This window comes from Carassius auratus, linkage group LG28B, assembly GCF_003368295.1.
Source record: "Carassius auratus strain Wakin linkage group LG28B, ASM336829v1, whole genome shotgun sequence".
In the NCBI taxonomy this organism is placed as follows: Eukaryota; Metazoa; Chordata; class Actinopteri; order Cypriniformes; family Cyprinidae; genus Carassius; species Carassius auratus.
The window spans coordinates 4,073,660-4,087,457 of NC_039293.1; the positions used below are offsets into that span (position 1 = coordinate 4,073,660).

The 13,798-nt window shown below is 38.0% G+C and overlaps 1 protein-coding gene across 1 annotated transcript; it reads left to right on the forward strand.

Annotated features, from left to right (window-relative positions):
• The first annotated feature begins 2,685 nt into the window (after positions 1-2,685).
• On the forward strand, positions 2,686-11,186 carry LOC113067812 (probable G-protein coupled receptor 139). Its single transcript, XM_026240285.1, has 2 exons — positions 2,686-2,915; positions 10,219-11,186. The coding sequence occupies exons 1-2, from the start codon at positions 2,792-2,794 to the stop codon at positions 11,184-11,186; spliced, it is 1,092 nt and encodes a 363-aa protein (XP_026096070.1). The 5' UTR covers positions 2,686-2,791.
• Positions 11,187-13,798: the final 2,612 nt, after the last annotated feature.

A 13,798-nucleotide genomic window follows, 5' to 3' on the forward strand; every position in this document is an offset into this window, starting at 1 on the left:
CTTGGATTTTTCTTCATCGAACAGGTTTTTTTTTTTTTTTTTTTTTTTTTGGATGGAAATCCTGCCTTAGTGTTAAACAAGATGTGTAGTATAATTACATTGACCTACTTTTGGCACAACATTTGAGGGCCTGTAAAGCCTTAAAATGTTGCCTACATAGGCACCTCACTAGATTTTGCAGCAGAGCATGAGTATCAATCTGGGATTCTGACAGGTTCAGACACACGTCTGTTTTTTAAGAGATTACACAGAGATATTGAGTGAGAAAGTCTTCGCTCTGCTGATTCTTCACACTACTTTAACACAGTAACAGGTGTGATGTTCTCCTCACTGTCTAGTTTGCATTCACCCACTTTTGTCATTTTCTACACACAGAATTTCTAGTTTATTTCTTTACTGACTCCTTTCAGCCTACACCTATCACTTATGAGGAAGAATGTAAGCGAGAGAGAGAGAGACGGCAGGGAAATGAAAAAGCACATATGAACTCTTTCACCCCTTTACCAAAATCAAACATCTAATTTAACAGTTACGCTATGCATACCGGGCTGCTATTAAAGCTTTCGATTCATTATTAATATAGTCTGTCGCTTAGAGGCGAGCTGATGGATAATGCTGTTAGAGATGGAATCTCTTTCTATGTCTTTCTCAAATGAACTCGTGCCATTAAAATGGAGCTTTGTTAGAGTGATCCAACACAGTCTATTCTAGTGAGTAATAGTCAAATCAGTATTAAATTAATAAATTCATACCAGTTACTATTGTTTTTAAAGATCTGTTCTGCAGTCAAAGAAGCAATGAGTATCAGTAAAGTAGATCACTGAGTGCAGAGCGGTGTGTGTGTGTGTGTGTGTGTGTGCTTTATAGCCTCAGGCCTGTGTGTGAACATGAGGAAAGACCTGCCATTCTGTCGCTCTCGGTAATCAATGCGAGCCACTGAGCTATATTTTATTAAACGGCCGTATTCTCTCTATCACTTCACACTCATTTACTGAGCTGTAGGAAAATGACTTTACGAGAAGGACAGCATGGAGAAAATCAGCCTTTTCCCTTCCACATCACACATATGACTGATCAAGTATGCAAAGTAAACAGGTGCCGCAGAAATGCACTCTGTGACCCACAGCAATGGAGAGAGTGTGCTTTCCATCAATGTCATGTAATTACTGCTGTGTTTGATTTGTAACTAAATTATTATTTATGCAAAAAAAAATGATAGGGATTTAACGTTTTGTCTTATTGTCCTCAAATAATGTATCTTGTAAATTAATGAGAAACCATCAGACTTATTTTTCAAAGTGGACAATAAAAAAGCATATCTAGATACTAAAGTACAGTAATAAACCACCAAAAAATCATCTTGAAGACTCTAAAAACCACATAGTGATTCACTCACAACGCATACTGTAGTACCATGTAGCATCACAAACACATAGAATATATACATGTGGGCACAGATTTGGATTATTATTTAAAAAACTAATTATTATTATTATTATTTATTTATTTATTTTCATTTTTGTGATTAGCAAAAGAAAAAACGCATTTGAATTTTAAATGAATGCAAATAATTGCCTATATCTCTAATATTTCTATAAACTAGTGGGATCGTAAGTGGTATCGTAAAAATTGTAAATTGTTTATTATTTTACTTGTTCTGGGAAGAAGTGGTATCGGATTATTTTACAATTTAAAAAAATTAAGAAAATATAAATAAATTATTAAAGTAATAGTAAAAGTAACAGAAGCTCGTCTAATTCATTTGAACTGGCATAATTAAGCATGGAATTGACTAAATAATGACATTATATATATATATATATATATATATATATATATATATATATATATAGATATAGATATAGATATAGATATAGATATATATAGATATAGATATAGATATATATAAAGAACTATGCAATTAAATAACAGAGTAATCGTATCAGCAAGTACATAAAGAGTACTGAAAAAATAAACTGGTATCGAGACATCTCTAATTATCATACTAATTATTATAGTTATTATTATTCTATTATTTTAAGATAAAACGTGCAATAAAATTAACAGTAGAAGTAGCAGAAGCTTCTATAATACATTTTAACAAGCTTAATTGAGCATGAAAATGACTAAAGGAAACATCTATTGCCAAAAAAATAAATGTAAATTATATTAATAATAATAATAATAATAATAATAATAATAATAATAATAAACATGCATAGGATGCTTTTAATTTAGGATGCTTTTAAGATAATGACAAAATTCACAAATTCAAAAATGCTAAATAGCTAGCACCCGTGTCCACTATGTGCGCCCTGGACGTACTGTACTGTAACTGGTGTGAACTAGTCGAGTCATGCTAGAGCTCTTATTTACTTCTGGGTCGCCCTTCAGACACACAAGTGTGTGAGCAGCACAGAAATCACCTCTCAACACCAATCGTCTCTTTCTCACTTAACGCCTCTCGCTCTCCCAATGTTCCTCTCCTTCACACCCCCCTCCCCCCTCGTCACTTATTTTCACCCTTTTTGCGTTCATGCCTCCCCAGATTTCATTCTCACCAGCTTGCCCCTACCCACCCCCTCTCTCTCTCTCACACACACACACTCTTCCTCACATCCCTGCCTCTCTTCCCATCACATCGCCGGCTTCATCGCCTTTCATCGTATGTGTCTCTGCCGCGCAGTCATCCTCCAGTTCCCACACGTGTCAGCCGGCTCTTCCTCTGCATGTCTGTCGGTCCAGCTGTGGTTCATCTTCTCTCTGGAGCTTGAAGGAGGGCAGAGAGGCCATGGAGCACAGCCACATCTTCACCGTGCTCTCCACCAACTCCAGTTCCTGGAGTCCTCGCGGTTGCCCTCTCGGACAGTTTCCTGTCATCTACTACAGTTCCTTGCTGTGCCTCGGCCTGCCTGGTAAGAAGGATACAAGAAAAAATGTCTGCACTAATAGTGCAACAGTGCATGTGTTCATACATGACTTTGTGTATTGATGAAGTGCATATGAGTGAGAGGAGTGCATTGCCACAAATCTTCACATTTGCGGTCAGTTTGTACAGATTTTTTTTTTTTGTGCAGATTGTTAATATCTTGACTATTTAGTGCTTTTATGCATGAATTTGTGCATTTGTGAAGTTCATAGGGGTGAGAGCAGTGCATCATTTCAAATATTCACATTTGTACATATTAACACAGGTTTTTCACAAGATTCTTAACCACTTGATTATTTAATGCACAATACATGTTTTTATGCATGACTACGCGTAATCATGAACTGACAGGAGTGCATCACCCTTAATATTTACATTTGTGCTCAATGCCCATCATGGACTTTTGTGCTGATTCGTAAAATATTGATTATTTAGAGCACAATGCATTTTTTTTAATGCATGATTTTGTGCTTATGTGAAGTGAATAAGGGTCAGAGGAGTGCAATTGTGGCCAATCAGTAAAGTTTCTTAAATGTTTGATTATGTAGTACTGAATGAGCTGAGGCGAGTGCATTATCTTCAGACTTTACATTTGTGGTCAAATCAATGCAAGTACAGTATTTCATTGTAGATTCTTAAAATGCTGCCTTGGGTCCGACTTAATCTGGATTATTTTGTGCACAATCGATGTTTTTATTTATGACTTTGTATATTAATGTCTGAAGTGCATCAGGGCGAGAGAAGTGCATTACCCCAAATATTCATTTTTTCATGCATATTCTTAAAATATTGATCATTTAGTTACAATGCATGTTTTATTGCATGACTTTGTCTGTATATTTATGAATACACAGGGCTGAAGCGAATGCATCATCCCAGTATTATTGTCTGTGGCCCATAAGTAGAGATTTTTCATGTAGATTATTAAAATTTTATCGTGACCCACTTAATCTTGATTATTTAGTAGCACACTTGACCAAATGGTCTGTAACCTTGTGAGACACAGCCATATTGGCATCAGAACTGAGGAAAAACACTGTTTCCAAAGGTCATCTGTGACATTCAGAATTCAGTCTCTCACATCATATATCAGCAATATTATTCTACAGATGCTGAAATTAGATCCGGTTCTAACTGGAATGACCTGGGGAGCAAGACAGATGATACATTAGATGTCTTGAGTAGCCCTCCTATTAATTGGCCTCAAGCGTTTAATATCAATGCTCCTGGACACTAAAATTATATTTTGTCCCTGAACAATTGGAGGTTGATTGCTCATTTATGACCAATGGTATTATCTGCAGGTGTGCTGAACATTTTAATCGAAGCTTTTCTCTCAGGTCGGCCGCCATGTGGCACAGTTTCAGCGGAATGATTCGTTGTCAGATTGAGATAAATCGCCGTGCCCTTGAGCAAAGCACTCAGCCTAAGCAGTTTACACAAATATTTTCATCTGCTTTCGAAGGCAGGCAGTCTTCTTGCTGCTCGATTGCTAAATAGCAGCTTGAATTTCAACTCGACACGGTTTGGTGGGACAAATAGGGGCGTGATGAGATGAGATTTGAGTCTTTATTCAACACTGTGTGAAAGTCATCACACCTGGCAGTGATTCGGCTAGATGGAGGTGATAAAACACACAGAAACGGAGAGGAGGTGAAGAAGCGAAACCTCTCAAAGGCATTGTACACAGAAAGTGAGAAAAGCATAGAGAATGGATGGAAAGAGAATGAAGAGAGAGGTTGACTAAAAGCAGGTGTGATTGAAGAGGAAAAAGGTGAAGAGTGATACTATTTGTATGTATTTTTTATATTAGCTGACAAAATATCTTTATGACAGTGAATGAATATTATATACATATGTACATACAGTCATGGTGTTTTTAAAATGCAAATATTCCAATTGTAAAATGTCATGCAAATGATTATTTAAAAAAAAAAATTTTTAATTTAATGCAAATAATTATTTAATTTTTTTTGAGGGAGAGGGGGGTGGAAAAAATAGTTTAAAAATGCTTTAGTTTAACAGTAAAAGTATAGCAGTAGGTTTGTTGTTAAACAAAACAAATGAAATGTTAAATGCACATAAAAAAATGCATTTGTGTACAGTAAGTACATAAATAGGCCATTCAGCAACATTCACTGTCAGTTGTTGTAAGCTAGGTAATTAGACACATGCCAACAGGAACAAGTTGCTTGACATCCTTAAAAAACAAGGGGGAAAAACACAAAATAAAAGAAAATACAACCCAGATATTAAATGTAAAAAACAATTATGCATTTTTATAAATTACTGTGACATTTCAAATTCAATTGCACAGCTGTGAACTGCGTGGCAACTTGTAAAATCCTGCTATTCACAATTGAATGAAATTGGAAGAAGAAAATTGTTGTATCATTGTATATTCCCAATTTGGCAAAATCAGAAAATAAGAGTGGAAACCACAGAAACGAGTGTGTTAAGATGAGCTCATGCCCGTTCGATCGATCGCTGGAGGTTAAGCTCATTAAGATCATTAATTGGAAGAGGTTGGTCTCATTTCATTGGCTTCTCGCACTGAAGGCTGTACTTTTGAAGGACTGTTGGATTTATGTGTTTCGGTTTAATTGAAGATGAAGGGTTTTCATCCAGAAACAGACTGTAACGTCACGTGTTTTGGAAGGTCACAGATCCGCTGTAACGATCCTCTCACCACCTCTACATTACCCTGGTGGTGTTATTCACCAGTTAAGAGCTGGAACCAATGATTTTCAATTTAGGTAAATGATCCAGGGCACTCACAGAGCTCACCGCTTCTGTGAGGAAAGTGTTTGTGAGCATTTTCGTGTTTGCTTCAGGATGATCAGCAAGTCAGGCAAAACTTTTAGGGTGAGAGTTGCAGAACTCGGAGAAAAACTTTTTGCAGGCTTCGTTGCAGTATCTTGTCAGATTTTGAGACACTGCTAAGATCTCAAACTCTATAGAGACACAGAGTTTATTGAAGCTTAAACCCAGTTAAAAAACTGAGGAGCTGGAGACTTCAGCAAAAGTCTCTTTATACTGTCAATGGGAGGTGACTTTAGAAAATTGCCATCCATTTTTTTACTAGCTATGAAACTCACTCAATGTGCAAAAAAAAAAATGATTTCCAAGAAAAAAACAAAGAGATAGCATAGAGATCTCATTGGTAATATGTACAATTAAGCTGTATGCAATATGAATACTGTGCACAGTTAAAATCGTTTTATTGTCCCATTATTTATTTTAATTGAGAAAATTTTGGAAAATGTCACAAAATCATGTGGCAACAATGTAGTATACAATGGTTTTAAATGGTTGCCAAATACTGTGTATAGACGTTTATGAAAAATAGCATGCAGAATGCATACATGCTGTAAACAAAACACACAAACATGTGGATTCAAGGCAAACTGAGCCATTACAATTGGTTGCTCCTGTTCTGGGCCTCAGAGACCTGTACAAAGACAAGAGTCAAGTGAAATCAATATGTTTATGTTGACCACAGCTAAATGGAAATGTCAGGAAATGTAAAACCTCCATGCGGCAATGGATTCCTTTTGTTTGTCTAAATAAAGTACGTTCTCAGCGGGGCATCTGGAGAGATGAATCCAGTGAAAGAGAAACAAAAGCGGAATGGACAGTGGAGTATGAAAAAGAAGAATAAAGAGGATAAGGAAAGTAAAACCAAGTGAGTTGGGAGTGGGATTTGGTGAATCTGGATTTTATGTTGGACTGCAGTCTTAGTGAGACTCTGATGCACATGAACACACTTACATACGAAGTCTGCAAGACCTAAAACTGATCCACACAGCCAAGGACACACACAAACCGCTAGCAGAACTCATTCTCAAACAGATAACCAATAACATTAAGGCTAACCCGAAATAATCTAAGCAATTGACCAAAAACTACGACATTAACAAAACATCTAAAACTGACAATGCTAGGTAACTGATTATGTGTAAGTTTGATTAAGTTATTGTAATTCGATTATATTTAATTTTGAAATACTAGTCAGTTTTATATTGATTACATGATTACAAGTCTTTCCTATTGATAAAAGATTTTGGGTGCAAGTAATCTAAAAATAGTCTGATTACATTACCTAAAATGTGTAATGTAATGGATCTACTACAGTTTGTCTCATGTAATTTGGAATCAGTAATGGACTACCCTTACTATGACAAGAAACAATCAATAGTAATCTGAAGAAGAAAACAGAGAATTCAGTTCAGCTGTAATAGAGTTCAGGCTGTTGTCACTAAACTAAGACACAAAAATAACCTTCATTATCCTGTTAGTGATCCTGAACAAAAAAAAAAAAACACAGAGTTTGACACTGGAAAGCTTGTTTTGTGCAGCCCGTAGGAAAGACAAATCTAAAATGAGATCTCAATTGTTTCTTTTAGAAAGCAATGGCATCAAAAGGAGACATTTGGAATCTCTGGACTGTCTCTTGCTAAAAAGACCCCAGTAATCTCATATGGGTTTCAGAACAGCTCTCAATTGTGCTCGGATTTGCTAAGATACCAAAGTCTGCAATCAAAAGTCATCTCAATAGAAACATTTCTCTCCAAATCAAATGATCTGACTGATCCACATTCATTTTACAGCTCAATCTAGGTCACTAGAAGGTTCTATACTCTCAAATGTATGGACCATTCATTCGGAACGGTGTCAAATAATTTAACAGTAATAATCTATTATAAAGACCTAAATGATAATTCTGAACCTTATATGCAATTATCTTGTTTTCCTGCGGCGGAGTCCGCGCACAGAGCCACACACTTCATGTGCAACATTATTCAGAGTAAGCGCCATTCATTTCTGCTACTTCTGCCTTTCCACCAACGGTTGTAACAAATGTTTTATTGAAGCCAGACTGAGTAGTTTACATGGACAACAGTAATCCGATAGAAACAAGAGATTGTTGATTACCTTAGCAGCTAAAGTCATATTCACAGTAAACAGAAATCGACTGAAGACGTGAAGTATTCCAATTTTAGTGCAGTACAGACATGTAAACACTTTAATCAAATTATTAACATCGTGTAGGATTTTTTGCCACATTTTGCATCAGGAAACACACACGGCAGTCAGCCATTTGATGGCAGAGCTTCAACACCTCCATCATCTGTGTGTGTGTGTGTGTGTGTGTGTGTATATATATATATATATATATATATATATATAAGTAATCAGTAATAATTTACATATCAGCCACCTGGGGGAAAAAGAGATCACAGATATTAAGATTCCCAGCTGTAATCACAATCGTAACATGGGAAATAGATAGTCAGCTCGGCACATTGCATGTTGTAGCCTAGGTCAAGTGGCTATTCATGCACACAGAAAGTGCACAATATACATACTGTATACACTAGAAGAAATAAGGGTAGCATGGTGATATGCTATTTTTCTAACCTAAAAAGTCTCCTTAGCTATAAAAGACTAACCTCAGAGCATGTTTGTGAGTTTCGCCGAGAGATAGACAGACAGCTTTGTTTGCATTTATAATGTTTGTGTGTGTTCTGAAAAGCATGCATTTTTTCTTCAAACGCGTTGCAGATGAATCAATCAAACCTATCTATTTCTGTCTCTCTGTTTGTCTATACATCTTAAAAAGGATGCCTGTGTGCCTGAGATTGCCAGTGTTTATGTAAACGTGCATGTGTGAGTTTGAAGCTGGAGTCTTTGTAATTTGTAATCAGCTGGTGTTCTGAAACTGTGAAGTGTGATTCTCCAGACTCCTGACTGGCATATGTAATCCAATCCCATCATTATTAGCAGTCCGAATGACTGACAGACAGGCAGATACACATCATGGGTCTGAAACACTTTTGAGTTTTCATCAAGTATCAACAGCCCATTGGCTACAGTAAGGCCACAGTAGGAAAAATTTACAGCAACTTCTGCCAAATTACTGTTTCAGGTTAACATATCCCAGAATGTTTCCTGAGGTCTTTTGTAATGAGGCTTTATCCTCCATTCGTCCCCTACTGCTGTGTTAAATTGTTTGGCTTAAATAAAGGAAGGGCTTTTGTGTGCATGCTCTTTTTATCACAGTGAGGGGTCATGGCAATCGCTGGTCATTTCTTCTGGTCGTACATCTCACGTTGCCTGTGCGTGACCCACAAACAAACAGGTTTGGATGAAAGCAAGGTAACAAAAGGGTCTAGAAGAGGAAAGAGTAGATGCTAGAGGGTATGTGTATCCTTGGGCCTTTTTCCTGGGTCACTGTGACATGGACGTAGAGCATAAGCACCAGCGATTGGATGTAATTGCACATGTTGCTGCTGCTTGTTCAGTTTTTATTGAAGGTCACAATGAGACAGAGGTGAAAACTGTGGAGGAAAACAGGCAGGCAGGAAGAAGAGGGACGAATTGAATGACCAAGTCTCAGAAGGTCACGTTCTCTCATGCTTTTGGATATGCATCTTTATACATGGCTGCATGTGTGAATTTCGATGTGCATGTGTGTCAACACGTGAACACGCGCATGTGTGTGAATATGAGTGCATGTGTGAATGCATGCACCTGAATGATAATGTATGCATCTGAACTTGTGTGTGAATGTATGTGGGTAAATGCTTCTGAAGCTTATGCATTTGGCTGTAATGTGCATGCATGTGATTTTGAGTGTGTATGAATGCATGCATGTGAATGCATATGTATGCATCTGAACATGTATGTGAATGTATATGTATGCATCTGAACATGTATGTGAATGTTTATGTAAATATATGCATTTGACTGTGCATGTATGTGAATTAAAGCTTGTGCATGTGAATTTGTCTAAATGTACGTACTTGCAAATATGCTAGTAAGCATGTGAAATGGTCACTATATGGATATTAATTTTAGTGTTTGCGTGTGAATGCATGCATATGAGCATTCATATATGCATGAAAATATAAATGCATGACTGTGTATGACTGTGCATGCTTTAACAAGCACATCCATGTTAATGCTCTAAATGCATGTAAACGTGTGCATGTGTGTGTGCATGTTAAAGGTAGGTCTATGCATTACATTGTGATTGTGTGCAGTGCAAGAAAGATGGAGCATTTTTATTTCAGCCTTGCTAAATTTTGTTACTATTTGTGGTACTGCAATTCCAATGCAATATTGTATGACTCACTCTTTACACCTTTAAGTTTAACAAAGTTGCAATTTTCTCACCTGTATGTGCCATTTATCCAGCAAGATAGATTTCAACACTTTCTCACCCAACAGTTCGTCTCTGTTCTCACATGTTCTGCTTTCTCTCCATTTCTTCTCACGTTCCACAGCAAACATCCTCACCGTGATCATCCTTTCTCAGCTGGTGCTGCGGCGACAAAAATCGTCCTATAACTACCTACTGGCCTTGGCCATAGCTGACATCCTGGTCCTGCTGTTGATCGTATTTGTGGACTTCCTGTTGGAGGACTTCATTCTCGAAGCCCCTCTTCCCCACTCACTAAACAAAGCTGTGCAGGTGCTGGAGTTCGCTTCCATCCATACCTCCATCTGGATCACGGTTCCCCTGACCGTGGACCGCTACATTGCTGTATGCCATCCCCTGCGCTACCACACCGTCTCCTACCCGGCCCGAACTCGCAAAGTGATCTTGGGGGTGTACGCTGGCTGCCTGATCACCAGCGTCCCATATTACTGGTGGCCAGAGCTGTGGCACGGGCTGCCAGGAGCCAGCTCTGGGGGCCGCAGTAGCAGTGCAGGCCAGCATGTGTTGGTTTGGGTCCACTGTGTAATGGTTTACCTGCTCCCCTGCTCCGTTTTCTTCTCGCTCAATGCCATCATTGTACGCAAGCTCCGTTGCCGCCGTAACTGCTTCCGTCTGCGCGGCTACTCCACTGGAAAAACCACAGCCATCCTGCTGGCCATTACCTCAGTGTTCGCAGTGCTTTGGGCACCACGCACCCTCATGATCCTTTACCACCTTTACACTGCCCAACCGGCTACGCCTGGACCGGCCAGGCTGCTGCATTTGGTCACAGACGTGGCGAACATGCTGGCACTTCTCAACACTGGGGTCAACTTCTTCCTGTACTGCTTCATCAGCAAGCGTTTCCGCAGGATGGCCAGCATGGTGCTAAAGGCCCTTTTTCGATGCAGGAAGCAGCCGCCAACATTTTACGCCAGTCACAACTTCTCCATCACCAGCAGCCCTTGGATCTCACCAGCCAACTCACACTGCATCAAGATGTTGGTGTACCAGTACGACAAGAACGGCAAACCAGTCTGCATTTCCTCCTGAACGGCAAATCTAGTCATGCTGTACCAATATAACGCTGGCTACTAAGTCAGGTGAGGCGAGCTTGGGAAAAGTCCTTCCCTACTGGTGACAAGCAGAAGGCGGCGATTGGTTTGTTGGAAAGTGCCTCAGTGAAAGATCCAGTGTCAGGTTCAGAGACATCTTGTGGCCAAAATGTGGTTCTTTATCTGGCAAAAACAAACAAAAAAACAAGTAGAAGTGGTCATTAAGCTATAACATGCTAATGCCTTTCAGGATATTAATGCAAAAAAAGACTCAATCTCCAAGTCAAGAGACTTCATGAAAGGCTTGCTCGCATTGAAGGCAGTGACTGTCCAATTAGACCAATATACATATTGATGTGATTTAAAGAGTTTTTCTCTATTAGGGCTGGGCAATATAAAAATAAATGTATGTCTCAGTATTATACAAATTAACAATATTCATTAATTTGTCAATACTTTTGCATTTGTTCTTGATAAATTTAAAAAGGTGGGCTTTTTTTTGCCCTCATAGAAAATAGTCCAAATCAACACCAGTTTAATAAAAGTATTTATCTTATTTATATGAATCTCTTATTTACATTGCATTTCCACATTGTAAAGGCCTGTTCATACAAAGCATGATAACTATAAAGATACTGATAAAGATATAGTTAAAAATCTGTTCTCCACACCACAACTATAACAATAAAGACAAAGAGAAACAATATCGTTGGAATCTGATGAACGCTAAAAGAAATTGACAGCCAATCAGAATCCATCCTGCTGTAATAAGATCGACAATTTAAAGCGGCCGGAGAGTGTGCACTTAGAATAAACAGTTCTGCCGTTTTTTCTTTCATAATTGTGAGATATGAACTATTGTGTTAACAATTGTGTTAAAAAATATAATTTCCTCAGAATCTGACTTTACAGGAAAAGACGTCAGAATTGTGAGAAACAAATTTGCAATTGTGAGAAAAAGTTAGAATATGAAGAAAAAGTCCGAAACTGGCTACCATAAATGATTTGTGAGCTTGTAGAATAAAGAAAGTCAGCGTTGAACAAAAACTTCCATGTCTCTGATTGGTCAGTGCTTATTGGCCAACAGGCTCAACATTGTTAAGTGCTGAAAATAGAAAACTTTAATGCTCTTCTCCAAGCACTCACAAATATGGGCACAGATTAATTTCAAAGCATGCACAACAACAGACATATTCGCCATATATAAACTGAACTCTTAAACATGATAATCCCTACATTTTAATCGTCAGCAATGTCAATGCGATAATGTCTCCAGTATTCGATGTATCGCCCAGCCCTAGTCTCTAGCATGGTTTCAGTTGAATATGCACCAAAGCAACGTTTTACATGAAGATAAAGAATACAAAGCCAGAGCCAATGAGATGCTACTGTATGTCAACAACCTTTCCCCTCTCACCTTCTCATCAGAGAGACGGAGCACTCCCTCCCTTTGTGACATTAAAAAACCATGCTGGCATTTTCATTTAATATGCTGTTGGTCTCCAAGGGCCGGTCGCAAACAGCACAAGCTCTTATGAAAGAATCAAGCCTTTAGACATGCTCAGTGCTGGAAACCCGCTTTGTTATTGCTGCCTGATGAAGAATAATTACAAAAACGCAAAGACTTCTGCTTCAGCAAAAAGCTTGTGGTGCAACTGACTGTTAAGTGTACAATTAAGGCAAAAAATACCTTTAGAGGAGAACTATTCTTTATTAGTTAAATCAGTATTCTAAGCAACATCGACACTCATTGCTCGGTACATAAACAGATTTTCTATCACAGTGACAAACACTACATAATTAAGACTTTTCAACTTCTGCCACACACGTACACACACTCATTTATCTTCGCTGAGCAGGCTCAAGAAAAAAGAAAGCGAGAAAGAGAATGCTTTTCAAATAAAATCAATTGCTGTCTCCAGAGTGAGCTATTGGAGGAAACTGCATTCATTCATCTTCACTGCAGCGTGGAGTAACAGTCTGCCATCTGGAGTGCTTAAACTGTGGTGCATATATATATATTTCACCTATACAGCGGGGAGCGTGTTCATAGATAAGCTAGACAACTTAAAAAAATATATGATTTCTGTCGTAGACATGGCTGTGTTCGCCTGTCTCATTACAGCAGGGCGAGCTATGAATGCTAAATGCTGTATTGCTGGTAAAATGTAAAAGAGAAAAATAGTTTCTTTCAGAATTGAAATGCTGACTTTCCATTACAGCGTCCTTTTAAAAAAACTGGCTTTTTTTGTGGCTTTAAGACCATGTTTGTAAGCCCTAAGGACCAGTTTGAGATATGTAATGTATGCTTGCATACTCTTTAAAGTTGATCATTTATATATTTAAAATATTCAGTGTTTTAATTCCAGGGTAATGGACAAAAAAATATTAACTTATTCTGTTTGCAAGGTCACATGTTTTGTCCAAAAATGCTCTTCCATATGAATAAGTGAATTCATTCTTTTGAATGAATATTTTAAGTGAACAATTCTGTTTGTTCTGGCTCACTTCTGTACATGGACTGAAACAGTCAAGTCTGTCTTTAAAGAGTCTATAACACACCTACATAGTGCTGGGTAGATTACTTACAAACTGTAGCCTGTGACTGAT